At 50.6% G+C, this 25,149-nt stretch overlaps 11 protein-coding genes across 11 annotated transcripts; 7 read left to right on the top strand and 4 right to left on the bottom strand.

Moving 5' to 3' along the window:
* Positions 1-2,426: 2,426 nt before the first annotated feature.
* Positions 2,427-4,638, top strand: ASPVEDRAFT_52195 (putative C6 transcription factor; the record flags this gene model as incomplete). Its single annotated transcript, XM_040814599.1, has 8 exons — positions 2,427-2,561; positions 2,702-2,757; positions 2,796-3,258; positions 3,313-3,464; positions 3,522-3,701; positions 3,753-4,106; positions 4,160-4,542; positions 4,634-4,638. 8 exons carry the CDS (start codon positions 2,427-2,429, stop codon positions 4,636-4,638), a joined length of 1,728 nt encoding a protein of 575 aa, XP_040666950.1.
* A 1,632-nt stretch (positions 4,639-6,270) lies between these two features.
* Positions 6,271-7,847, top strand: ASPVEDRAFT_129889 (putative eukaryotic translation initiation factor 3 subunit EifCl; the record flags this gene model as incomplete). Its single annotated transcript, XM_040806671.1, has 2 exons — positions 6,271-6,579; positions 6,726-7,847. 2 exons carry the CDS (start codon positions 6,271-6,273, stop codon positions 7,845-7,847), a joined length of 1,431 nt encoding a protein of 476 aa, XP_040666949.1.
* A 627-nt stretch (positions 7,848-8,474) lies between these two features.
* Positions 8,475-9,858, bottom strand: ASPVEDRAFT_40740 (HesB/IscA family protein). The gene is made up of 2 exons (XM_040812198.1): positions 9,339-9,858; positions 8,475-8,944 (listed from the first exon to the last, which is right to left on the bottom strand). The coding sequence occupies exons 1-2, from the start codon at positions 9,693-9,695 to the stop codon at positions 8,585-8,587; spliced, it is 717 nt and encodes a 238-aa protein (XP_040666948.1). The 5' UTR covers positions 9,696-9,858; the 3' UTR covers positions 8,475-8,584.
* Positions 9,859-10,211: 353 nt separating this feature from the next.
* bna5-1 (kynureninase) lies at positions 10,212-11,820 on the top strand (the record flags this gene model as incomplete). The annotated part of the gene is made up of 4 exons (XM_040814598.1): positions 10,212-10,407; positions 10,448-10,794; positions 10,848-11,331; positions 11,381-11,820. The coding sequence occupies 4 exons, from the start codon at positions 10,212-10,214 to the stop codon at positions 11,818-11,820; spliced, it is 1,467 nt and encodes a 488-aa protein (XP_040666947.1).
* Positions 11,821-11,897: 77 nt separating this feature from the next.
* Positions 11,898-13,096, bottom strand: ASPVEDRAFT_620758 (ER membrane protein complex subunit 4). The gene is made up of 3 exons (XM_040815594.1): positions 12,535-13,096; positions 12,109-12,443; positions 11,898-12,051 (listed from the first exon to the last, which is right to left on the bottom strand). The coding sequence occupies exons 1-3, from the start codon at positions 12,673-12,675 to the stop codon at positions 11,976-11,978; spliced, it is 552 nt and encodes a 183-aa protein (XP_040666946.1). The 5' UTR covers positions 12,676-13,096; the 3' UTR covers positions 11,898-11,975.
* A 422-nt stretch (positions 13,097-13,518) lies between these two features.
* Positions 13,519-15,885, top strand: ASPVEDRAFT_52190 (putative AP-2 adaptor complex subunit beta; the record flags this gene model as incomplete). Its single annotated transcript, XM_040814597.1, has 5 exons — positions 13,519-13,766; positions 13,820-13,895; positions 13,943-14,307; positions 14,358-14,786; positions 14,838-15,885. The coding sequence occupies 5 exons, from the start codon at positions 13,519-13,521 to the stop codon at positions 15,883-15,885; spliced, it is 2,166 nt and encodes a 721-aa protein (XP_040666945.1).
* A 257-nt stretch (positions 15,886-16,142) lies between these two features.
* On the bottom strand, positions 16,143-17,479 carry cwc25 (U2-type spliceosomal complex subunit CWC25; the record flags this gene model as incomplete). The annotated part of the gene is made up of 2 exons (XM_040814596.1): positions 16,143-17,388; positions 17,454-17,479. 2 exons carry the CDS (start codon positions 17,477-17,479, stop codon positions 16,143-16,145), a joined length of 1,272 nt encoding a protein of 423 aa, XP_040666944.1.
* Positions 17,480-18,214: 735 nt separating this feature from the next.
* On the top strand, positions 18,215-19,080 carry ASPVEDRAFT_52188 (uncharacterized protein; the record flags this gene model as incomplete). Its single annotated transcript, XM_040814595.1, has 3 exons — positions 18,215-18,493; positions 18,564-18,818; positions 18,871-19,080. 3 exons carry the CDS (start codon positions 18,215-18,217, stop codon positions 19,078-19,080), a joined length of 744 nt encoding a protein of 247 aa, XP_040666943.1.
* A 242-nt stretch (positions 19,081-19,322) lies between these two features.
* Positions 19,323-19,633, bottom strand: ASPVEDRAFT_82717 (cold-shock protein; the record flags this gene model as incomplete). Its single annotated transcript, XM_040817245.1, has 2 exons — positions 19,323-19,537; positions 19,585-19,633. 2 exons carry the CDS (start codon positions 19,631-19,633, stop codon positions 19,323-19,325), a joined length of 264 nt encoding a protein of 87 aa, XP_040666942.1.
* A 2,228-nt stretch (positions 19,634-21,861) lies between these two features.
* Positions 21,862-23,429, top strand: ASPVEDRAFT_40736 (RTA1 domain-containing protein). The gene is made up of 4 exons (XM_040812197.1): positions 21,862-21,907; positions 21,967-23,009; positions 23,079-23,153; positions 23,206-23,429. Exons 2-4 carry the CDS (start codon positions 22,303-22,305, stop codon positions 23,285-23,287), a joined length of 864 nt encoding a protein of 287 aa, XP_040666941.1. The 5' UTR covers positions 21,862-21,907; positions 21,967-22,302; the 3' UTR covers positions 23,288-23,429.
* A 281-nt stretch (positions 23,430-23,710) lies between these two features.
* Positions 23,711-25,030, top strand: ASPVEDRAFT_27861 (Zn(II)2Cys6 transcription factor; the record flags this gene model as incomplete). Its single annotated transcript, XM_040810057.1, has 2 exons — positions 23,711-23,779; positions 23,891-25,030. The coding sequence occupies 2 exons, from the start codon at positions 23,711-23,713 to the stop codon at positions 25,028-25,030; spliced, it is 1,209 nt and encodes a 402-aa protein (XP_040666940.1).
* Positions 25,031-25,149: the final 119 nt, after the last annotated feature.

Genomic DNA, 25,149 nt, shown 5'->3' with positions numbered 1-25,149 from the left:
CAACTTGGAGGTCGCCCGATGTCGCTCCGCTGGCAATTGAGATCACAACTATATTCTGTCACGGGGCACAGGGCTAGAGGTTAGGGTGTGAATTGAGAAAATATCTCCAGAGAATTGGTTGCTACAGGAGTATAAAAGAGGCTTCATTCAGTCCGCGATGATTTTTACTGCAGAATCCCCACCGCTTGCATTTTGCCCCTCGTCTGACCGAGGCTGGCCGAGACTAACCGAGTCACCAAAGAGTACACCGTACGTAGAATAGTCTTCTTGAAGAAATGATCATGATATTTTATCTGCATGTTATCAGTACGTTCAGTATGTTCAGTATGTTCGGTTTATTAGTTTGGTACTAGGTTAGTGGTAATATCTGCATGAATCTGCAGGACAATTAGTACGCGGTCTGTGACTGGGCGGTCGCAAACCAAGCCTGGAGATGGCGGCTTTCGGTCCTCATCCAAGATGGGATTATTATTGCTTGGACCATGATACGTACTTATACGATCCTGCGTGCATTCGGAAGGGGAAAAGATCCTTCCGAGTTTGAACCGTGAGAAGCAGCCGGTAAAGACTACCGAGCTTCTCGAAGAACAATCCATGGTTGGGGCCCACAGAACCATGGGAAGCAGGGAAATGACATCCAGCCTATGAAACACTGCACTCAACGCTACTAGTGGCCTGATCATCTTTCGAGCACCGTGTGGGGTTAAGAGCCACTTTCCGAATGACAAGCCACTTCTCAACCCCGACTGGGTCGAGGTAGACAGCCAGTGGTGTGTGTCGAATTCTGTGGACGCTTCCAACAGTCTTCCAAACCGAAGATATCCATCCAATAGTGTGCGCCCAACTCTCTGCAACCCAGAATTTAAGATGCGCTCGGTTCGCCCACCACTCGACACGGGATGGCTTGGGCGGCCACCACCCAGAGCGACTCGCTCGGTTCTCACGACCGTAGTTGTATCATATACCCACCACCACGTCCCTTCTCCGTAATCTGAAGTCCCACAAGTCGGTCCTCGAGGCCGTGAATAAACTGGATGGCCAACAATTAGCAGGCGCAGCAGTGGTGTGCTTCCTTCGCGCGGTCATGAAAACCGACCCATGCCGGGCTCTGATAGGTCTGAATGGTCGGAAGGGTTTTCCGCCTATTGTTTTTTTTATAGTCAATCCTAATACCAATGCCCATCACTGGGTGGGAGGCTCGCAATTACAGTACGTGTCTGGTGCTGGTTTCTGGTTTGCCATGACCGCCTCGATTGGGGAGTCCTGCTTTTGAGCTCCCTCGATCAGCCTGGGTCTGATATTCTGATTCCCTGGAACCCTGGAGAAGTGCTGCTTACCCACCCTCTGCTGGATCCCTGTATTTCTCGCCCAAGAAGGCGGGTTGGAGAACGCAGATCGGAGGGGAGCGAGCGCTGCTTGCTGTTGCAAGACAGGTTGCAATTCTGCCGGGGTGCGCGCGTCGCAGGATGTGCCGTCACGGGGCTGTCAGAGGTAGAAACCAACGGCCGACGTAATTCTGTCGCTGTCACTAAACTGCCGCCGGCATCAAGATGAAATCAGGCCGCAGAACCCCCAACCCAGGTAATCCAGAGCTCGACTGAGCTCCTGGCCGCCCTTTGGTTCTGCAAGGATGCTACATCCGTCAAATGGTATAACTTCGTGTGCGATCAAGGAACGCGCCGGACTTGCTCCTGCCTTGCCCACCACCCTCGTTTTGTCGGTTCTCTCCACTCGCTGTTGCTGCTCTCCTCGACCTGCTCCACTCAGCCATCCAGAGCTAGGTATGCATTGGTGTTCTGGATTTATTTTCCACGTTTCCCTGGCTGTCACTTTGCATCGATGGATTCCCACCCTTGCTGGAGCCTCCCGCTTGATGGAGACCACCTTGTGATCTGTTGCCTCATGGCTTTTTGTTTCTTCTAAAATGGCGAGCTTCTATCTCTAACCATCAGTGTGCTTTTCTCAGGCTTCACTGTTCCTCCACCCTGAGGGGCGTTGCATATCAAAAGCATCGTGCCGCAATAGCGCGCCGACTCGCATTTCCCCTTTCGAATCGACTTACGACTTTCCACCCCCCCCTTCTTTGAAAAGAGCGTCTCCAACCAACTTTCCTTCCAACCCGTGACACCATTCTCGACCGTGGAGAAATTTTCGCGAGCGAACAAGCCGACGAGGGACACATGGGCTAATCCAACGCAACCTGGGACAACAGCGGCAAGGAGCTCAATTCGCTGAGTTCACATAAAGGTCTGCCTCGGAGAACATTGGCATCGACAAGCTCTGGTTTTCTGGAGACCTTGCCCTGAAGATATTCTTGTTCAGCAAGGGCATCTTTCGACAGTTCAGCCTCTTTTTCTCCCTTTTTTCTTCACTTTTTCGCCTGATCAGCCTCATCAGTACTTTGTCCCTTCGAGGGCTCATTCGAGATGGCGTCCAGTAGCATGGATAAACAGCTAGCCTCAATAGCCCCTGGCCCCGGACCATTGCGAGAGATTCGGCCATTGATGAAGAACAAGAAGAGTTCCAGCGCATGTTTGCCTTGTAAACAGGCTAAGAGAAAGGTAAGGTTCTTGAAGCAGGCCAACTTCCTTGACCTAGTCCCTTGATTCCCACAGATACCCTGCAAACCATGTCGCCACCCACTGCCCAGCATATTCGATTGCGGTCCCTGTAAGCTAACCGTAATTTCCATCAACCCCAGTGCACTGGACGACCGGCTCCATGCAAAGCATGCGAGGCTACCAACGGCAACTGTGTGTTCAATGAACACCTTGACCTGCGACGAAAAATCGCAGCCCAGAAGGCGCAAGGCGACCTAGAGCGCTACCAGAATACCTGCGCACGGCAAACGACGAGCGGATATATCGAATTCTCGAAACAATACGCGCGGGTGGTGATGTCGAGAGGAATATTACCCTCGTCATTCAGCCAGCTCTCGCCGAGGGTTCACCGGTTGATGACATGGCAGTCGAGGCAAGTGACACCAGCTCAGACGATTATAAAGTCCGCAAGGACTCGAGAATAACCGTGGAAAAATTGTGTGACAACCCATTATTTCAAGTGCTATGCAAACCCTGGACCGAAGTGACGAATGATGATCACCTCATCTCCGGTTTAGTATCATTATATTTCACGTGGGATCATCCCCTTATGCAGGTGGTTGATCAGGAAATGTTCTTGCACGATATGCGTGCTGGTGATCTTAGTTCAGAGTTTTGCAGCCCTGTCCTTGTGAGCAGTATTCTCGCGGTGGCCTGTGTAAGTTGCTTGACCTTTTTGATCTGCTCTCTGGTCTTTCTGACTTTCGACAAGACTTATTCTCCTTACCCCGAGGCATACGCTGCGCCTGGTGATACAGCTTCTCGAGGTCAGCATTTCTTCGACGAAGCAGAGGCCCGTTGGAAAGCTGAAGAAGGCCGGCCTTCTTTAGCAAATATTCAAGCTCTGGCCTTGATGAGCCACAAGTGAGTTGTTCTGCGAAGATCGTGAAATGTTATGCAGCAGTGTTAACCAAACCGCAGCTTGAAACTCCAAGGGAAGGATAATGCAAGCTGGCTTTATCTCAGACAAGCCGTTCAGCTCGGGCAGGACATCGGCCTATTCAATATACCGAAGTCAAGGCATAATGACTGGGACCAAATGTCTGAACGTATCAGACATGCCAGTGCACAGACTGCTTGGAGCATCTTTATCCTAAACTCGTATGTGAACCCAGACCCAAGAAGTGTAAACCATGTTGACTCTTTCCATAGACAGTTGTCCATGGAGTCTCGCAAGACCGCAAATCTCGGCGTTCCCAGGTTATCGCTCGACCGAATAGACCACCTCGAAAAGGATGCGCTTTGGATACCATACCACTCTCGCTCGAGTGACGTCGAGTTCCTCAAAAAGCCGGCTCTCCTCCGCGATGTAATGGTTGGACTGGTCGGCTTGACCGAAACTATCATGGACATCCAGAACCTTTTCTTTGACAAAGCGCTCGACCTTAGTATGAGCATCGACGAGTTGTGGAAGGAAGCGAGTTCGTTGCACCGGCGCCTTCAGCTATTTCTCGAGAGAATAACGGACATCGAGGCGCCACCGGTTCCGCAAGTACTCTTTCTGCAGTAAGTTGAAAAGGATATTAGTTCCCCTGACAAGGTCTGAGTTCCTGCTGCAGTATCAGATGCCACGAAGTCATCATCATGCTCTTCGAGACCCTTCTAGAACAGCAAAACCTCACATCCTCCCTAGAGCCGTCGACAATCGAGGAAGCCAAGTCAAATCGGTTCCGTGCTGCCATCCAGATCGCTCACTATCTCCAAATATATCGTGACCATTATGAGCTGCCACAAACACCAAGTTTGATGTTTTGGCCCGCGAAGAGCAGCGCCCTCGTGTTACTTCCATTCCTGGGTGACGAATCGGCCTGCAACGCGTTCAATGAGCTTTATGACTTCCTCGTGGCCTTCAGCGCGAGGTTTCCGGCCGCCAAGGCGACAAAATGCGAGATCGACGCCTTTTTCCGTGACTCGAACATTTCGTTACCTTTCGAGCTGGCCGGTGCAGTCGACCGTCGAGACTCAGAGTACTCGTAGTGGCTGGAAGGAGCGTGTTCCGACGGCACGCAAACAATCGCTTAAACGTGATGAAGTATGAACAGAAAGCAATAGAGGCTCCCTTGGACTCGATGACTGTATAGATTATAACTCCGGGGTCTTTGGGCGGTAAAGCGTGGTGGTAGCGAAAAATTGACCGTAACGGCTGAGGGAGGTGAGGGAGAAGTCGAATTGGCGGGAACGCTCAGAGACAGACATCCTAAAATTGGAAAACAGAAACAGCAGAATCATCAAACCAGTCAACCAAGTCGATCGCCGAGACGTCCGCCAGCAACTCCAAAGCCCAAAGGAGAGACCTCGCTTCGGTCAACAACATATGGCCTTCAGATGCAGAAGTTACGTGGTCTTGAGTACCCGTTAAGGCGATGGAAGACGTGCACGAGCCGTGAGACATCCCATCGCGGTAGGAAGGGAGCTAATCTAGGTACATAAGGAGGAGAAAGGACCTGGCAGTTGCATTCCATTAGAACAAGAAACGACTGCTGAGCAAGTTGGCAGACCTGATGTTAGGTGTGGATCATCATTGATGGCGACTTCGTTTTCGGTTGGTATAGATTGGTTCCAATTGGGTTCCGGATAAAGGATCCGCGGCGCGCAACAGGTCGGCCAGCCTGTAATTGCCACTCCACCCTTCTTCAAGAATCCTGGCGAGGTTCTTCATTAATATTCTATACGTTCTGCAATGGATAAATAACATCGACCGAATATGGCGTTTATCAAGAAATGACACCTAGTCCATCCTGGTTTTCTGCGCCCTTCGCAGGGCAGGCCAGCCTGCATTTTGTCTTGAGTAGTCCGTGATGGACAGAGACAGTCCAGACTACGGACGTGTTTAGCCGACCTCCAAAGCTCAAAGTAACTTCGTATCCCTGGCTTCAGTGAGAACTCTTTATGCTTTCGAGGCCCGAGGGGCGAATGTCTTCGCTTTACACCAATGGGATTTCTTGTGCTCGTATCTGTTGCGCGGTGGGCGGTCGATCTGTCGTGCACAGGTTTCCCTCCGTTCCTATGAGGTAACGGACTCCAGACGGGTCAGGTTGAGCCGGTTAACATCGGGACTTAACAAGACGTGCTGATTTCATCTTATTGGACGTATTGTGGGCTGGCGCGAGTATCACAACTTGGAGGGCTTGGATCACGGGGGACCTGGTCTCAATTTCCCGCGCAGTTCTTTCTACGTACTACTTCGGAGGATTAGAACGATCAATTGTGGTCAGCTGGAAGCGATTCTATAGCAGCCGATCACATAGTCGAGCAGCAGAGAAGATATTGCCTAATTTTCCAGCTTTGCCATCCTAGAAACCGTATTTAATACGCTCAGCTATCGGAATAATATGCACTGTTCTATCATTACTTCCGTCCTTCAGGTTTCCTCCAATTTGGATTGCAGTTTATTCGCAGTTCGTCTACTCCGGAGATCGTGTCGCCAAGATGACGATGGTTCCCATCAGGCGATCTGCATAACATTGCACAGCTGACTCAGCGCAGCCGTATGCACAGATAAGATAAGCACAAATCGTCCAAGCGAAAACCCTCAAAATTCGATGCCGCCGAAACAGTCGAAATCCCACACCGAAACGCCGAGTCACGCCCGTCGTCCTCCCCGCCCCTCCTCCCTCTCTCTTGCCGCCAATTTAGCAGGACAGATTCTGAACGAGTTTTTCTGCCCAGCATGTCCTACGAAGAGCGCGCCAATGCGCACCCCAACCTGAACGACGAGTCCGATGTTGAGGAGGAAGCGCTGGTCAACGACTACCGCGAGCAGGTCAACTTCGATGATGGCATGAGCGAGCTGGATCGGACTACATCACTGGGTGGTGCTTCCCAGACGCAGGACCTTCAGGCTCAGCTGGCTGCTGCTGCTACTCCTCTTGAGTACCAGGCCACGCTGGAGACCAAGTTCGCGAGCTATGACAACTACTGCAGTCTTTTCCACTACATTCTGAACTCGGATGGGCCGGTGGAGTTGGAGGTTCCTTCTGTACGTTGGCCCTTTTTTTTCTTGTTTCGTTTGAAATACATTTTGGGATCCTCCTGTGCCTGCTCATTGTCCTCACGACATTGTGTGTGGGCGGGGCTAGTGTTTTTTGTCTGTGTTCGTGACGTGCTAACATTATATCTTGATAGTACTACTGGGCTTGGGATGTCATCGACGAGTTCATCTACCAGTTCGAGTCGTTTTGCCGCTACCGTAACCGCGTCGCCCGCAGTGGCTCCAACGAGGAGGAGGCTCAGCTTCTCCGTGAGAACCCCAACACCTGGGGTTGCTACTCGGTCCTCAACGTCCTTTACTCCCTCATCCAGAAGTCGCAGATCAACGAGCAGCTTGCTGCGATGAAGCGTGGTGAGGACCCCGCAGCGTATGCTGGAGAGTATGGCTCCCGCCCTCTCTACAAGATGCTGGGATACTTCTCTATCATTGGGTTGCTCCGTGTCCACTGCTTGCTCGGTGACTTCAGCCTCGCCCTCAAGACCCTCGACGACATCGAGATGAACAAGAAGGCCATGTTCGCCCGTGTCATGGCTGCCCACTTTACTACTTACTACTACGTTGGTTTCTCCTACATGATGACCCGCCGCTACGGCGACGCCATCCGCATGTTCAGCCACATCCTGGTCTATGTCTCCCGGACCAAGAACTTCCAGAAGGGCGGCAACAGCTACGACGCCATCGCCAAGAAGAACGACCAGATGTACGCCCTGATTGCCATCTGTGTTGCCCTCCACCCCACCCGCCTCGACGACACCATCCACTCTGCTCTCCGCGAGAAGTACGGCGAGCAGCTCCACCGCCTGCAGCAGGGCGGTCCCGACGCTCTCCCTCTCTTCGAGGAACTCTTCCGCTCCGCCTGCCCCAAGTTCATCAGTCCCACGCCCCCCGACTTCGACAACCCAGCCCTCAACGTCGACCCCGTCGACCACCACACCGCCATCTTCATGGACGAGGTCAAGAACACCCTGTACAACCCCACCATCCGCTCGTACCTCAAGTTGTACACAACAATGGACCTCCAAAAGCTCGCTGGCTTCCTCGAGGTCGAGCCCGAGAAGCTCCGCTCCTGGCTGCTCATTAACAAGCAGCGCAGCCGCCAGGTCCGCTGGGTCGAGGGTGGTCTGTTGGATGGCGAAGTTGTCAGCGCCAACGACCTGGACTACGCTCTTGAGAAGGACCTCATCCACGTTAGTGAGACCAAGGCCGGCCGCCGCCTCGTGGACTGGTACCTCCGCAACCTTGCTCGCGTTTACTAAGCTACCCTACCCGCTTACAAAAAGTGTGTTAGGATGTTGGCAAAGAAACAAATGGCGAGCTATTCACCAATTTACGATTGAATGGAATACGTCTTATGTATGTAGACCGAACGGTCCTTTCGCATACCAAGCACCAAGGATAGGAGGCATTGAACCAGGGGGTGCTCACAAGAGGATTTCGATAGAGGTGTCCCCCACGAATTTCAAAGGGAGAGAAACAAAGCCCGTTTGCTCTTTCTTAGCATCATGACCTTTCCTTGCCCTTTTTTCGATATTTCAGTTTTATTACACATACATGGTTGTTTTGCTTGCTAGTCTCCAGTACCTTTGTCCGGTATGGAGCTAGTTAAGTTAGTTTGGATGGAGTGGCACAAAAAGGAATTTTTTTTTACGAGGGCTTTTTCAGTTATTTTGTCTTGCCTATTTATCATAAATGATTTGAGTTCAGAGATTCCATGGACTTGTTTTCTATTGTCCCTGTTCAATATGTGTCATGTCCCCGGGGTGTTGTGCACTCTGATCTGCGCAGCATATAAAACAGCTTTTCTGTATGTATGGAGACTATGGGGTAGATAAGAAGAGAATACAATCGAAATCAAGAGATATCAGTTGTTTTATAGAACAAATGAGTATGGTATGGTATAGTATGTACTACTAATATTCTATCTAGTAAACATGGTATAATGGTATACAAGAGTGAAGATTACACGACCAGCTCCTTCATCTTAAAGACTTCCCTAATCAACAACATCAAAGCTCGTCCCGCAGCCACAACTACTCGTTGCACGCGGATTGTCCACAATCTTGAACTGGCTCCCAATCAACTCCGTCGTGTAGTCAACTGTGCTTCCAGACAAAAGTTCAAGCGAGGGCTCATCCATCACGAGCTTGGCGTTACCGGCCGAGCCCCCGTTTTCTAACGGCTCGGCCTCAAATATCGTGTCTTCTTCTGCGTCGATCTTTGATGCGGGCTCGAGCGACATCAAGTACTGGAACCCGTGGCACCCACCGCTGGTAACGGTGATTCGGAGGTGGTGGTAGGGATTTTCTTCCTTTGTGGCAGAGGGCGAGGATGGATCGGTGATTTGGCGAAGGCGCTGATTCTGTTAGCATCTTTCAATAGAGTAGACGCCATCTGCATAATGAACAAAAAAAAGATAAAAAAAAAAGCAAAAACATACAACAGCTGGGATTCGCATGTGGTCACCCACCATACTACTAACCAGCCGGCGTGTGGCTTAAGTACGGCTGAGCGGACGGGAAGCCCTGTTTTCCACACCCTGTGGTCGTATGTACCAAGCTGCTTTGCAGAACTGCTTTTGTAGCGCCGTGGCTTCCCGGTTTCTTTACCCAAATGAAGGATATCATGTCATCCCGCAAGCATCCCGTACCCTTGCCACAGCCGTATGTGCCAACGCCAACAAACACTAAATGCAAAAAAAAAAAAAAAAAAAAAAAGCACATAAACACAACTGGGGCCTAGGAACGTACATTTGCAGCTCGCTCAGAGATGCCCACCATCAACGTCTCCCCATCCTCGCCGGCCCTCGGGTTCTGCGTAACTTGAGGGGCAGAAGTCGGAGCGGAGGTGGAAAACGCTGAGCGCGGTTGAGAGGCGTTAAGCCATGGCGTCGAATGTCTCTTTCTATATCCACCGCATCGAATCTTCGAACTCCGTTGTCTCGGCGTAGAAGGGACGGTCGGCGTCCGGTATGAAGAATGGCAAAACGATGCGGAGAAGCTCGGTGTCGGGTTCGGCACGGGGGAAGAGAGCGGAGAGAATGTGGCCCGGGTAGGGCGAGGGCGAGATACCTGGCGGACGGCGGATGATAAAACTGGGCGTGACATTGTGGAGGATGTGTCTGAGTAGGTGTTTGGAAGGCTTCCAGAGAACGTTGGCCGACAACTACCTTGGAGGCTTTATAATCGTACAATTCACATCGAAAGAAGCACCAATCCGCTTGCCGTGATTGGCCGGCCAGTGTCGGGGAACTGCGGCAGAATAAATTTCCCGAGGATGAAGTCATATTACTAATACATGCATAAACATCTTGTGCAGTGCATCTATTTCCACAGAATGAGATTGTCGTTAACTTTCGGTGAAAAGCAAAAAAGGTCTTAGTTGACATGTCCATCAAACTGGATGCGTTTGACCTGTCCAAAGCAGAGTCCCCATATGGAAAACGTAGATAGAAGCCAGCGTGGTTATTTAGGCGGAGAGTGCTGCAGTAAATACATCGCCGGAAATTCCATTTCACAACTTGCTTCTCAAGCTCTCAATGTTTGTCGTCAAGTGGTGTTATTACCATCCATTCTAGAAATACAGTCGAAATATTAACCATCAAGTACGGTCCAACTGGCAATATGGGTTCCAGACTCCACGCCCAGCAGATCAAGAATGCGCCGCCCCTCCCATATCAGGACGATAGCCGGGCCTTCACAAGGGAATACGCAGCATCTTTAGACACGCACGACCCCCTGAGCAAGTTCCGAGAGGAGTTCATTATTCCTTCAGCTAAAGACCTCAAAAGAAAGACGTTAGATCCTTCGCAAGGCAAGTGCCGTTTTACCTGATACAAGTACCCCGCTGATCTTCCTAGCGTCCGATGACTCCTCGGATGCTCGCTGTATCTATCTGTGTGGGAACTCCTTGGGTGTTCAGCCCCGCAATACTCGAAAGTATATAGAGTACTACTTGCGGACCTGGGCCATCAAAGGCGTAACAGGGCATTTCACCCATCATGACGATGAGCTGGTCCCGCCATTTGTCGATGTCGACTCGGCAGGCGCAAAGCTCATGGCACCCATTGTCGGAGCGCTGGAGAGTGAAGTGGCTGTCATGGGCAGTCTGACTACAAACTTACACTTGTTGATGGCTAGTTTTTATCAGCCAACACAGGAACGATACAAAATCCTTATTGAAGGGAAAGCTTTTCCAAGTGACCACGTGGGTCCCCTAGAGCTAGGACATTGAATGTGAACTGATTATAAGCTTCTTAGTATGCTGTTGAATCGCAGATTCGGCACCATAATCTCCAGCCAAAGGATGCCATGGTTCTTATTGAACCTCAAAGCGCCGAGCGTCCTATTCTCGAAACCGAGCAAATTCTTCGGGTTATCGATGAGCATGCCTCAAGCACTGCTCTTCTACTTCTTTCTGCTATCCAGTACTATACTGGACAGTACTTTGATATCGAGAAGATTACTGCTCACGCGCATTCCAAAGGTATCGTGGTTGGCTGGGACTGTGCTCATGCAGCGGGAAATGTGGACTTGCGACTACATGACTGGAACGTGGACTTTGCTGCGTGGTGCAATTACAAGTATCTCAACAGTGGCCCTGGTGGAATGGCGGGGATTTTCGTACATGAGAAACATGGCGAGGTCAAGACAAACAAGGCTGATGGGGAATTGGAGGCATTCCGGCCCCGGCTTTCTGGGTGGTGGGGAGGAGACAAAGCTTCTCGGTTTTTGATGGATAATCGTACGTACCACTCTCCAATACCTGGTGCGATCTACTGACAGTGACCTAGGTTTTGTCCCCCAGAGTGGCGCCGCAGGTTATCAATTGTCTAACCCTTCGGTCCTTGATATGAATGCGGTTGTGGCATCCTTAGAATTATTCAACCGTACATCTATGTCTGCGATTCGCCAACGTTCTCTCCAGCTTACGGGATATCTGGAACACCTTCTCCTGAAATACCCAGTCGATGGGCTTTCCGACAGGCCTTTCACTATCATCACACCCTCGAACCCCTCAGAACGTGGCGCCCAGCTGAGTTTGCGTCTGGCACCGGGCCTCCTAGATGGAGTGTTGGTGACACTGGAGGAACATGCGGTAGTGATCGATGAAAGGAAACCGGATGTCATTAGGGTTGCACCCGCGCCCTTGTACAACACGTACGAGGAAGTGTGGCAGTTTTGCCACATATTCTTAGAAGCTTGCCGTACGGAGGTGCAAGCTAAGGCTTAGGCCTGATTCACCCATGGCAGCCATATTATACATTCTATTCTTACGAACGCAAACGGTATTGTAAAAGCGACTTGCAGAGCCAACATTCTTGCCCAGGTGTAATATAAAATTATGCATTCCGAAAACTCTCCATTCCTACAATTATATCCCCAGGTTCAGCCGAAGGCAAAGTGAACAGTTTCCAACGGTTGTCGTTCTGACTCCCAGGCCAGCCAATCCGATCTCGTAGTCCTATAAACACGCATGTTAGCAGACAATCCGCCCAAAACAGACGCAACAAGCACATACGGTAAAAGTCCCATAGCATTAACCTTCCACACCCCCAAAGCCAGCAGGACAAACTGCATGAGCACGTATACAGCCTTGACGAACAGCATCTTGCCCCGCAATGTCTCCGAATCAAACTTTGCGAACACGCTGTTGGTGTTGATCAGGCCCTGGATGGGGCCCTTGAACAGCATAAACACCATCATGATGCTGAAGATTTGCAGGCTGTTTCCGGACATGTACATCATGATCGCATTCATAGGGACTTGTTTTGATGGGGCAAGGGCGACTTCCCAGGCCTTTTTGAGCTTCAGGGTGTCGGTTTCGACGGGCTTGGATGGGGCGGCGGGGGCGGACTTCTCGGAGCGCTAAATGCAGTACAGGGTTAGAATAATGTTCTCCGCGTGAAATACTCAGCTCTTTGGATGGATGATAGGGGATACGTACGCCTTTGCCGCCGGTCTTGCGGGAGAAGCCCGGGGGGTCGGGGATGCTGTTTGCTGCGCGCGACTGGGCAGGTGGCGGAGAGTTGAGGTCGACAACCCAGCTCGGGGGCGGCAGAGGAGGGAGAGCTTGCGAGGAAGCCATCGTGAGCAGGGTTGGCTGTTGATGATGCCTAGGTAGCTGTGGGGAGCTCGAGTGCAGCTGGCAGGTTGGTGGTTGCACACTCGACGGTCGCCTGGAAAATCAGGACGCAACCGAATTCTCCACAATTTCCTGGAACTGAATGGCGGAGTGGGCGCTTGGTCCACTCACGCTCCTGATTCTCAGTCTCGTCGCTGGATCTCCTTTCTCTCCAGATGATTGTTCTCTGCGCAATTGATGCCCTGCTTGATGTCGAGACGTTCGTTCTGACCAGGTCTGACTGTCCCCCGTGTCTGCGCTCGCTTGTGCCACGCTGACCGTTCCGGCTGCTTCCAGTCTGAATCCGTCACCGTTGCCGTCACCGTCACCACCACTAAAGGAATGGACCTCTCGAAGCAACGTGCTAGCTAAGGAGTCGCCCTCGAAGCCAGCCGGGCTATATTGAACGCCTTTGTTGCCCGCCACGAGTTTTATGTGATTTGACGATCCACGGAGCTACACAAAGTACAAGTCGCAAGTCCCGCATTCTCCAGGATCAAAAAGACCTGTCCTATTCGCTGCCGTCGAGCTATAAGCCACCATGAGTTCTGCCGGGGGAGATGCAAAGCTGTTCGCTAGGGTACGTCGAATTTTGCTGCTATATTTTCTTGTCGCACTGGCCTCCATCCAACGGGATTCGCGCATGATATCTCTGCCCCCTCAATTATCAGTCGCCGCATGACTTACCTCGCCGTTTTTCTTCGTCTTCATTCCCCTCTTTGCTTTATGTTCTGTTTCTAATGCGGAGCTGGAGCTGTGCCATCTGCTTCCCGATGACCCATCCTATTGCCATCTCTACACTGCATCATGTTCATCGCACCTTACATACAAAGTACTAGTAGCTTACCACCATGGGTTCGCACTCCACAGGGCAAAGTCGCCGAGCTGCGACAAGAACTCAACAGCGGCGGCAAGAAAGACAAGAACCACTCGGCCAAGAAGATCGCTCTGAAGAAGATTGTCGCCAACATGACTATGAGTAATAACGATATGATCGCTCTGTTCCCGGACATTGTCGACTGTATGAACCTGCAGAGTTTAGAAATAAAGAAGATGTACGTTCTGAGTATCAGTTGGGGGAGAAAAGTGTTACTAACGGTTTTCTTAGGTGTTTTCTATTCCTTGTCAACTATTCACGCATGAAGCCTGAAATCGCATTAAAGGCCCTGCCTATTTTGGTTAATGTACGAGACTCGGCCTGCCTCCCTGGTCAAGGCTAACGATAATATAGGATATGGACGCATCGAATCCACTTGTTCGCGCCTTAGCACTTCGGACAATTGCATATATTCACGTTCGAGAGTTTGTCGAGGCTACTGTCCAGCCGCTAAAGCGCCTGATGGGGGATATGGACCCCTACGTTCGCAAGACTGCCGCCTTCTGTGTTGCGAAGCTTTACGAGCATGATAAGAAGATGGTCGAAGCTTCTGACTTAATTGATCGATTGAACTCGATGCTGAAGGACGAGAATCCAACTGTCGTATCAAGCGTTCTGGCTTCTTTGGTGGATATCTGGGGCCGGAGTGAAACCATATCTCTGACGATCGATTACTCGAGCGCGTCGAAGCTGGTATCTATTTTACCGGACTGTTCAGAGTACGTTATGCGCGCTGCGTTTCCCGTCGTGTAATACTAAGACCAAGCAGATGGGGCCAATCCTATATTTTGGAGGCCCTCATGTCCTATGTTCCCCAAGACTCTGCCGAAGCACTTCTATTAGCGGAACGTATTGCTCCTCGACTCTCACATTCAAACTCCGCTGTCGTTCTCACCTCCATCCGCGTTATGCTCTACCTAATGAATTACATCGCCGACGAGCGGCATCTCACATCACTCTCAAAGAAGCTGTCACCGCCTCTTGTGACGCTCCTGTCGAAACCGCCAGAGGTGCAATATCTAGTGCTCCGTAATGCCATACTTATCCTACAGAAGAGGCCAGAAGTTTTGCGAAACGATATCCGCGTCTTCTTTTGTAATTATAACGATCCGATCTATGTCAAGGTGACAAAGCTCGAGTTGATATTCATGTTGACCACCAAGGAAAACATATCGGTTGTGCTGGCAGAACTGAGAGAGTGAGTTGCCGCATTCCAGGGAGAGCTGGATATTCTTGCTGATGCTTTTAGATATGCAACCGAGATCGATGTTCACTTTGTGCGCAAGGCTGTCCGTGCAATCGGGAAACTGGCCATCAAGATCGAGTCCGCTGCGAAACAGTGTATCGACTGCCTCTTGGAACTGGTAAACGCAAAAGTCCCTTATATTGTGCAAGAGGCGACAGTTGTCATCCGCAACATCTTCCGCAAATACCCTAACCAGTACGAGAGCATCATCGGCCAAGTCATCCAGAACATCGACGAGCTGGATGAGCCAGAAGCCAAGGCAGCCATCATTTGGATCATTGGCCAATATGCAGACCGCATCGAGAACGCGCCTGATCTCCTCCAGGACTACCTCGCCACTTTCCATGATGAGACGATTGAAGTGCAACTGGCTCTCCTAACGGCAACCGTCAAGCTTTTCATCCAACGGCCAACAAAGGGACAACAGCTCGTTCCTGAAGTACTGAAATGGTGCACCGAGGAAACAGACGACCCTGACCTCCGCGACAGAGGATACATGTACTGGCGCCTTCTCTCCTCCGACCCAACCACAGCACGCCAAGTCGTCATGGGCCAGAAACCGCCCATCTCCGCAGAAAGCGAGAAACTCGACGCGCGCACCCTCGAAGAGCTCTGCCTAAACGTCGGCACCCTCGCAACCGTCTACCTCAAGCCCGTCCAGCAGGTCTTCCGGGCCGCGCGTACCAGACGCCTACAATACAGCCCCGCTCTTCAGAAATCAGAGGAAGACTACGGCGTTAACAACTGGCAAGTCCCAACGCCTATTCCAGGCCCTAACCCTGTAACCTCGCCAGCCGCAGCGGCAGCTGGATCAGCCATGACCCCAACGGGTAACTCAACCGCGGCTGTCGATGCAGCAGACAGCTATTTTAACAGCGTCGCCGTGGGCACGCAGCAGATGGCCGCGCTGGATCTGGGCGGCCGCGAGGAAGGCGGGTTTGGTGGCGGAGGCGCCATGCAGACGCAGTATGTCGTCAACCAGAGCCAGCAGCAGGCTTATCAGCCTCACTTGGCTGGGGGAGCGGCGACGGGGGAGCTTTTATTGCTGTGAATGGGCAAATCTTTCAGTTCTTGTATGTTTGTATTTGTATTCCTGCACATTGTTGTAGCGATGTTGGCTTTAGACTAGGGGCTATTAGTTACCTCTTGAGTAGCATTGATGGATCATCATGGCATTCTTATTTTAAGTAAATAGCGATGTGGACGACCGAATATTATGTAGGAGCAGATGTAAATGAGCCAATAGCAATAGGTATCAGTCTAATTAAGGAAGATAATACATGGAAATATAATAACAGTCATGGGCAATCACTCATCATCACCAACCTTGGCCAGCCCACCACGGCTCCGGCGAATGCGCTCATCCAAACTATCCTCCTGGAGCTGCCGATGAAGACCAGACATGAACTGACCCCGGTCTGTCCGCTGCTTGTCATCTTCCTCCCTCTGTTTCTCTTCAATCTCCGTGACTTCGGCGATGCGTTGCTGGCGGGTCTGCTCCATGTCCTGCGCGTTGGACTGCATCTCGGCGAGTCTTCGCTTGCGCTGCTCCTCTAGGTCCTGGGCGTGCTGGTCTGCGTCTGGACGGGGTCCATTTCTATGATTATTCGGCGCCCGGTCTCGATTCCGGCCGAATGAGTCTGAGTCCCGGGGACGGTTATCTCTTCGATCGCCGTTCCGGCCGTATCTGTCTCTGCGAGAGTCCTGGTCCTGGTCACGGTCACGGTCACGGTCACGGTCTCTTCTGTCGTCTCGGCGGCGATCTGATCGAGGAGAGGCAGACCTGCGCGCAGATCGATCATACCGCTCGTCACGGTCCCGCCGGCTGCTCGAATGGTAGACCTTCTCCCCTCTGTCCTCTCTATCACCGTCGCGATCCCGATGGCTCCTCCGGTCGTCTCTGCGGCGGCGATCATCCCGGTCTTCCCGCGGAGACCTCGACCTCGACCTCGAGCGGCGTCGATGCCGGTGACTGTGACTGTGACCATGCCGATGAGAGTGTGAATCTTCCCCACTATCTCGCCTGCGACGATGGCTGCGCTCGCGATCCCGATCTCTATGCCGCTCTCTCCCCTCCTCCCTCTCCCGCTTCCTCACAGACTCCTTAACCATAGTCTCATACGCCGCCTGCTCTCGCTTCTTAATCTCCAGCAACGGATCCGACATGACCTTGACCATCGTATCGCGCGTATTATGCACAACAGGCGGAAGCGCCCCAGCTCCAGCCCCAGCTCCAACCCCCGCCCCCTTCTCCAACTTCTTACTCTCATCATTCTTCAGCAAAATCCCATCAATGCGGCGCTTCCCCAGCAAATACCCCTCCATTTCCTCCGCGACGTGGCCCGACGCGCCCGACGGCTCCTGGTACATCCAGTCGACGCGGCTGTGCTGGCGCGACCCGCCCGCGCTCTCCTGCAGGCGCTGCAGTTCTTGGATCTGGCGCTCCTCATCGCGCTCGCGGCGCAGCTGGTCGACTTTCTTGCGTTCGTCCAGGGCGCGTTTTTCTTCGGACCAGACGCGCTCTTGGTTTCGGAGGAGGGAGGGGTGCCATGATCTGTGAGATACAGTGGTTAGTTTCTGGCTGTTTTATTGATGGTTTTGGGGGGGGATGAGACTTACTTCTTCAAGTTCAGATCGCCACCCATTTTGAATTATGTGATGGAGGGACTGGCTGGAGGTGTTTGGTGGAAGCTTGAGGTTGTCGCGGGCTGGCTGTCTGATGGGTTCCAGATTGGGAAATTTGAGGTCACGGGTTGCCACTTTGTGCCTGAGGAATAAGGCATTAAGGCATTCACATGGATTTCAACAGTTTGAGATGAAGCCTCATCTGGACCTCTCTTCTTCTCCAGACCCTCAATGCAGTGAAATGTTTAATATTACTGATTTGGGCTTAACCACTGCAGCCCAACATCTGAACCTTTCACTGCACAAAACAAGCACAAACAAAAACCACCTCTGCCCAGACTCACTAACATCAAGTCCGTGCACTGTCGTCCAACCCCAGAACAAACCTGACAACTCGACTGGCCCGCTAAAAGATGAATACGAGAGCTAATCAAACACGGCAGAGATAGACGCAGCTCTACTGGTCCGCTTATTTATAGTCCAGGCAAGCGTTGATAAACTCATCTAAGCTTGAGCCCCCATTGGTGCATTTTGGTCTTTTATGCAGGACCTCGTATTGACTTCAGCCTCTTTACTCTTGCTGTGCATTGGGCTAGTAATTTTTGAGCTGGCTGTGAGCATGTGCTTCTCCACGGAGTAGCTTTTTTAAAAGATGTAACTCTCCCGGAAGTAAAGGAAAAAAAAAAGGGAAAATAAAATTAAGTAAAGCTTCGCGCTCTCCACAACAAAGCTAAGCTAGTATGTATACCTCCAAAATGCCACGCATAACCCTCCTTCTGTTCTTCAGCACATTAGCCTCCGCACAATCCCACAAACTCCTCCCAGGATATCCAATCGCATATACCAGCGAATTAACCCCGCGCCGGCTCTTCGACAATTCCAGCGCGTGCACGGCCAGCGATACCTGCGGCGAGTGTTTCGGGCTGGGCTACGTCCTCTGCGACGACGCCGGGTGCTTTAACCCAGATGATGGCGAGCAGTGCTGCAAGGGCGGGGGGATGTGTGTTGGTCGTGATGACTCGTGTTGTGAAGATGTATGTCTTGTCTACTTACCCTATCCATTGTATACTGTACTGTACTAGTATTAACAAGACACGGCTATAGGGACCCGGGAAAGAAGGTAAAGACGGGGTCGTTTCTCAAACAACCTCTGATGAAGATGATGATGAAGACGAAGACAATTCAGACGCTGTCTTCTGCGACGCAACCATGACAGGCGAGGAGTGCTGCTCACAAGGCGGCAAGGATATCCACTGGTGCTCTGGGGAATTCCCAGCAAACCAGTGCTACGATGCGTCGGAGATGACGTGCTGCGAGGATGGGCATGTTTGTGCGGGAGACGATTGCTGTGATATTGTGGTATGTCTACCTTTCTAGACTTCATTCTGGTATCAAGGTTAATTGAATGTAGGATTCGAAGCCGACGACGCCGTGGGTTTCTGGGGCGGAGACGACTTCGACTTCGAGTCCGAGTTCGGCGGAGACTTCTGCTGATGAGAATGAGAGTGAGCCTACGGGTTCGACTGCGCCGAGTCCGAGTCCGACTGATGCAGCGGACAAGCTGGCTGTAGGGACAGTGGTGCTTATTGGGGCGGCTGCGGTGGGGATGCTGGTGCTGTAGACACAGCTCTTATCGTCTACGCCCCAGAAGGTACCAAGATAAGCTGAAATCTACGGATAAAAATACAAGATAAAGAATATAGTTTGAGAAGAATATCGTAGTTCCTCTGATTGTAAAATTGAGCGGTAGAAGTAGAGCAGGTGTGGTATCAAAAATCGTTATAAAAAGGCATTCGCTCAGTCGGTGTGGTCGTTACTTGTCTTCTCTTGTTCTTCTCCCTTTTTTTTTTTTTTTTTTTTTGTTTATTCCTCCAGCTGCACTTGGTCGGCCATGAGGAGGATGGGGCCCTGGATGGCCTCGTAGGAGACCTTCATGCCCTCCTTGAGCGAGGAGGCGTCGGCTATTGACTGGTGGCGCAGGATGAGCTCGCCGCCAAAGTCCGAGGTGATGAAGCCGAAGCCCTGCTCGTCGTTGTACCACTTGACTGTTCCGTACTGGCGGTTGGACATGGTGTGTGCTGGAGACGTTAGTATGTAAAGAGTATAGAGTATGGAGAGAACATACATTGGGAGAAAGGAGTCTTGGTGAGGACGGGAAGAGTGGCAGTAGACATGATGACTTTGATAGAATAGTCCGTTTGTTTGACTTTGTTTGATTGACTGTGACCTTTTCAGTAACGAGACACGAGGTATTTATAGAGTATACGGAGGACTCTGTTCCATGCAGCGGTGATATCATCCGGTTCTTTCCTTATCCCGCAGCAGGCCCCGACTTCTCCCGACTTGCCTGCTTCGGGAAGGCGAATCCTCAGTCTAGACCGAGTTGGCTCTGGTTCGCTCCAGTGTTCTGCACTTTTGACTGGTGCCAGAACCCCGCGGGTTTCATACCTGCAGCAGTGGGGTGGATTGTGCGCTGGCTGGCCTGATATTGGCTGGCTGTTCCGACGTTGGACGCTGTGACGTATGTCGAATTGCTTTCCCGAGGGAAGTCCGTCCAATTCCCTCACTTCCCTCAGCATTGAAGGATCAATAAGATGGCAATAAGATAGGCATTATCGCCAACGTCTGTGACGGACGGGTTGATAGCTGATAGAGAATGCTATCGTGGTAGATATCGGAAAGTGTCTATCTCTACAGCAGTATCTTATCTTCACATTCATCTCGGACCAGCGGAGTCAGTCGAAAACGAAATGACGCGACCGATGCAGTCTCATATGATTCCAGTCTGCATCCTTGGCTCAATGCGGAAAATTCACGCGCCGCCACTGTAGAAGCCCATTCCAAATCACCGAGTTACCCCCGGAACTCGAGTATTCGACGCTGAAAGAGATTTCAATGTCTTTGTCGCTGTCTTTGCCGTCTTTGTGTGACAATGACCAATAGTGGCTACTTCCCTCGACTTGACCGCTTGATGCCTACTGGTATCTTGGGTATTGCATGATGTTAGACAGACGAAATGTTGATCTCCATTCCCCGCATTCTCGCGTGGATTGGAAAATGACGCAGTGGTGTTGTTGGAGCTTGCACATGCATACAGAGGAAGTCAAAACCAATGTCACTAGGAAACTTTATTTTACCTAATATATGGTTTGGTAAACGTAATTATATGGTTTCCCGAGGCCGTATATTATTTATATTAGACATATAACTGATATAAGTTGAGTTAATGATGCCATGTTACGTGCTATCTTAACCAAGGATTGATTCTCCCGGAAGATCACGTTGATCATCAAAATAGCACCCCCGCTCGCCGTCTCCACCAGGCAAATAACTTATGATATGATAGTAAGCAGTGACCTTAATACCTTCTAAATGGCAGAAGCAGCCGGTTATTACTGATGGACCATTAAAAATATTGGTTAAATGTGTGATTATTCGGCAGCGTGATAGCACCTCTAAATAAAGGTGGTAGACCACGGAGGCTTATACTGCTCATGGTTCAAGTACTTTGCGATCACTTACTCGAGAAACCCCAGTTATACCTAGATGAGATGATAATATTCCTATATAATGAGTTTCACGAGCTGTTCACGAAATCCAGCATTTATCACGGGCTTAAACGTGAAGGTTGGTCAAAGAAGACTACTAAATAAAAAGCTAAAGAGTGCAATGCAGACCTACGTGATACTTACTTTTGTTTTACATCTGACTTTTCTTCTTATCAGCTTGTTTATGTGGATGAATCTGGGTATAATAAATAGATAGGCTTTCGGAAGACGGGTTAGTCTCCTCGTGGGACCACGCTATCTTAAGTTACTAAATTCTATCATGACTAACAGTACCAGATTCTCCTAGTATATATACAGGACGAGATTGCTTTATCCTGTGTCTATCAAGGCTCGACGGACGCGTCTTAAGGACTTTATAGATGAACTACTCCGCTATACCAACCCATTTCCAGGCGAAAAAGCTGTTATTGCCATGGACAATGCTTCCTTTCACCGTTCCCAGCATATTGAACAAATGTGTTTAGAGGCAGGTGTCAAGCTCGTGTACCTGCCTCCATACTCGCCGGATTTGAATCCAACTGAGGAATTTTTTGCTGAGTTGAAGGCCTTTATCCAGCGACATTGGAAATCCTTTGAAGAAAATCCTGACCAAGGCTTCAGCACGTTTCTGGAATGAAGTGTTGATACTGTCGGTAGAAGGGAACAGAACGCGGAAGGGCACTTTTGAAATTCTAGCCTATCAATCGAGACATCCAGTGAGCCTTGGGCTGAACCTCACCCTTGACGGTTGACATCCCAAGAGTTGGCGACTAACTAATATGTATTTTTCTGATCAGGGCATATCTGCATTGGACTTAACTTAGTGCTAGCCTACGCTTATAGGATGGAATTGAAGAATTTCAGCGACTCGCTGTGAAGAGCTATATGAACATCGCGAAGGTACTTACTTGATGGCCTACAAGTCTAAAGCATACTGAACTTGATCAATAAAGGACTAGCAGCACTAGTTGAACCGATCGTCGACATCCAGTCCACAGCGAGAGCAGCAGAACCTGTGAATCGGCCATGGAAGACTCTGGAAGCAACAGAAGAAAGCGGAATCCGATGTTGCCTGCTCTGATCATCGACAATATTATTACTAGTAGGGCTTCTGGATCCGAATACGAGAGCGAATGCGAAACCGAGTCCGAGTCCGAAACCGAAACCGAACTAGGGCACAGCCGAAAATGATGCAAAGATCAAGGCAAAAGAAAAAGAAAAAGGGATGTACAGTCGGGATTATAAAAAGCCAGCTGTCTTCGGATTGCACATTCTACTCGCCCACATCAAATACAATGCCTGATTTCGACACAACAAATTGCACCGCGGTCACCCCCGAGTGTCCTGTCTCCGCAACAACATATGGGTACATCCCGAATCTATCGGCAAATGCCGCCCTTGCTGCAATATTTGGCATCTGCGGAGTCTACCACATTGTCGTCGGCCTGAAAGCCCGCAGCTGGACGTTCGGGATCGCCCTTGCAGTCGGATCACTGATGGAGATGATTGGATATGCGTTCCGAATTGGAATGCATAATAATGTCTGGAACAGTGATGCCTTCCAAAAACAGATTGTGTGCTTGATTCTTGCGCCGTCCTTTGTTGCAGCAGGGATCTACTGGTCGCTAAAGCATATTGTGCTGTATGTTGGCCCTGAATCTTCAAGGCTCCGGCCCAACCTCTACCCCTGGGTATTCATCGGGTGCGATATTGGGTCGATTATTCTTCAGGCCGCGGGCGGTGGTGTTGCAGGCGCGGCAGGGGATGGGAAGCCGGACTTGCTGAATACGGGAAACAGTATCATGATTGCAGGAATCGCATTTCAAATTGGGACAATGGCAATCTGCGGTGTTCTGGCCGTTGATTTCGTGTATAGAGCTCGGCGGAACAAGGCGAGTGGGGAGAAATGGGGTGCCGGAGGGGGTGGAAGAGGAGGCTTCTATCTCTTTTGTGCAGCGGAGGTCTGGGCCTATGTGACTGTTCTGATTCGGTGCATCTACAGGTGTGTATTTAGAATTCCTCTATGCTGCTCTGATCTTCTTGCCGACAAATCACTGACTGTTCTGGTTAGACTGCCAGAAATGGCGGGTGGCTGGGGCAATCCGCTCATGCAAAACGAGCTGGAATTCCTTCTGCTAGATGGGATGTGAGTTGCCTTTTGGTCTTCCTTCTCGAGCTGCTGAAGCTGACTTTTGTAGGATGGTTGCGCTGGCCGTCGTAGGGCTCACGGTGTTTCACCCTTTCTGGTCATGTCGGTTCATTATAAAGAACGCTGCTTGATTGAGAAAGAGTACTATTATCGTTATAAACGAAATTTACATTTTTCTCCATCGCAGATATCTTGTTTTATACGCGGGTGTTTTATATTGCATACTGACTTCGGTCCTGGAATTTCTTTTTTCTGCTTATATATAGATCTGCCAAGGTTTACAGGTCTGATTAGCTCTTTTTTTATTTATATAGTCTTCTCTTCTCGAGCTTTACTACCCCTGCCTCTCAGAACATAGCGGAGGGCAGGCCACTTGTGTATCATACTAAGATTATTCCCGATTTGGAGACTTACTAGTTTATTGCTTTATATGATTGGCTCGGGGCCGGAAGAAGGTGCTCCGTTAGTGCTTGGCAGCCGGACATACTCCGTTCCTTCCCTCGCTATGCTATTAAACAACTTGCAACCCCCAACGAGCAGTCCAGTAACTCCCTATGCCGCCTCTGCGAACACACAAAAAATCCCGCTTGGGTTGTCTGGAGTGTAAGAAACGTCGAGTCAAGGTATGTGCCTCTTGCCGAATCTCTCCCTGATCCTGGTATCTATTTCAGCACACTGATCTCCCGGGAAAGTGTGCAAGATCAGGATCCTTGTCGGTCTAACGATACTTGCAGTGTGACGAAAATGGCCCGCCCTGTGGCAGCTGCGCCTTTCGCAAGGTCGAGTGCATCTACCACAACACTAGTACTACCCCCCCAACAGGCGCGACCTCTTCCCGACCAAGTCACGATTCGCCACAACCACAGCCACAGGCTGCGACAAGTCCAAAATCACCTGTCTCTCATAGCCTGCCGGTCTTAGATCCCTCCAATGCGCTTTTATTAGAGCTGATGCACAAATTCTCGTCTGATACTTACAAAAGCATCGGCATGACGCCATCAGACAGCCTTGCTTGGCAGATTCGTATACCTCAGCTCGCTCTTGACTTTGCTTTCCTCTTGGATGGCCTTTTATCCGTCGCGGCTCTGCACACAGCCATTTCAAAAGACCCTCACAAAGCTGATGCGTATGTCAACATCGCAGTAGAATTTCAAACAAGATCACTAGAGGAGTTCCAGCACGCCATCCGCAATGTGTCTTCTGAAAACTGCGCCGCTGTTTTCGCATATTCGATCTTCACCATCGTCCATGGGATTGTTGTTCCCGAGCTTACGCATACGAATCATGCAGTGCATGAATCTGATGGCTCAAGTCGGCTCGAATCCATCTTTGTACTTTTCGAACTTGTCCAGGGAACGACGGAGATTACCAAACTGTTCGGTCCGGCCCTACGGCGAACATTTCCGGCAGGGGATGACTACTGGGCAGGATCTAGCAACGAACTTGACGAAGAAGGCACCGTAGTCTTCCGCCGTTTACACGATCTAAATCGCCTAGAGAACAGCGGCCACTCGGAGAAATTCCAAATTATAGAAACTGCAATGTCCCAACTCAAGCTGTGCTGGCAGCGGTACCGCGGGCATCAAGATTCAGGGTCTGTCTTGACCTGGCTTGCTATTGTCGAGAGGGATTTTGTAAAATACTTACGACAAAAGGAGGCACTTGCACTCCTCATTCTCGTGCAATGGGGATTCCTGCTCGGGCAGCTAGACGGCAAAGTGTGGTGGGCGTCAAACTCCGGGCTGGCTCTGGTTAATGACGGCTTGGGTATCCTGGACACAGGAAACCACATTCGGGCTCCTGATCTAGCGGCTGCCTGGCTAATTTACAAGAATGTTTTGTCGTCGTTTAATTATACTGCTCGTCCCAAGTAGAAAGGACATTGCTGAAGAGAGCCTACTTCACACCCTGACCACATATTAAAGCCGTCGGGGTTTTATAGCTGCGATCGGATGCTGAAACCCGATGCCATTCCAAAACATGGAAGGCTAGA

Source organism: Aspergillus versicolor (genome assembly GCF_001890125.1).
Source record: "Aspergillus versicolor CBS 583.65 unplaced genomic scaffold ASPVEscaffold_4, whole genome shotgun sequence".
Lineage (NCBI taxonomy): Eukaryota > Fungi > Ascomycota > Eurotiomycetes > Eurotiales > Aspergillaceae > Aspergillus > Aspergillus versicolor.
Note: the sequence above shows the minus strand (reverse complement) of the source record. Positions and strands in the feature narration are given on the sequence as shown.

Excerpts from the sequence above, each read along its gene's own strand:
- ASPVEDRAFT_40736 (XM_040812197.1), top strand. The coding sequence starts at position 22,303 with ATGCCTGATTTCGACACAACAAATTGCACCGCGGTCACCCCCGAGTGT. Across the intron at positions 23,010-23,078 it reads CTGATTCGGTGCATCTACAG|ACTGCCAGAAATGGCGGGTG; the intron begins GTGTGTATTTAG and ends TGTTCTGGTTAG. Across the intron at positions 23,154-23,205 it reads TTCCTTCTGCTAGATGGGAT|GATGGTTGCGCTGGCCGTCG; the intron begins GTGAGTTGCCTT and ends TGACTTTTGTAG.
- ASPVEDRAFT_40740 (XM_040812198.1), bottom strand. The coding sequence starts at position 9,695 with ATGTCACGCCCAGTTTTATCATCCGCCGTCCGCCAGGTATCTCGCCCT. Across the intron at positions 8,945-9,338 it reads TCTCTGAGCGAGCTGCAAAT|CGCCTTCGCCAAATCACCGA; the intron begins GTACGTTCCTAG and ends TAACAGAATCAG.
- ASPVEDRAFT_620758 (XM_040815594.1), bottom strand. The coding sequence starts at position 12,675 with ATGGCTTCCTCGCAAGCTCTCCCTCCTCTGCCGCCCCCGAGCTGGGTT. Across the intron at positions 12,444-12,534 it reads GCAAGACCGGCGGCAAAGGC|TCCGCCCCCGCCGCCCCATC; the intron begins GTACGTATCCCC and ends CGCTCCGAGAAG. Across the intron at positions 12,052-12,108 it reads AATGCTATGGGACTTTTACC|GACTACGAGATCGGATTGGC; the intron begins GTATGTGCTTGT and ends GCGTGTTTATAG.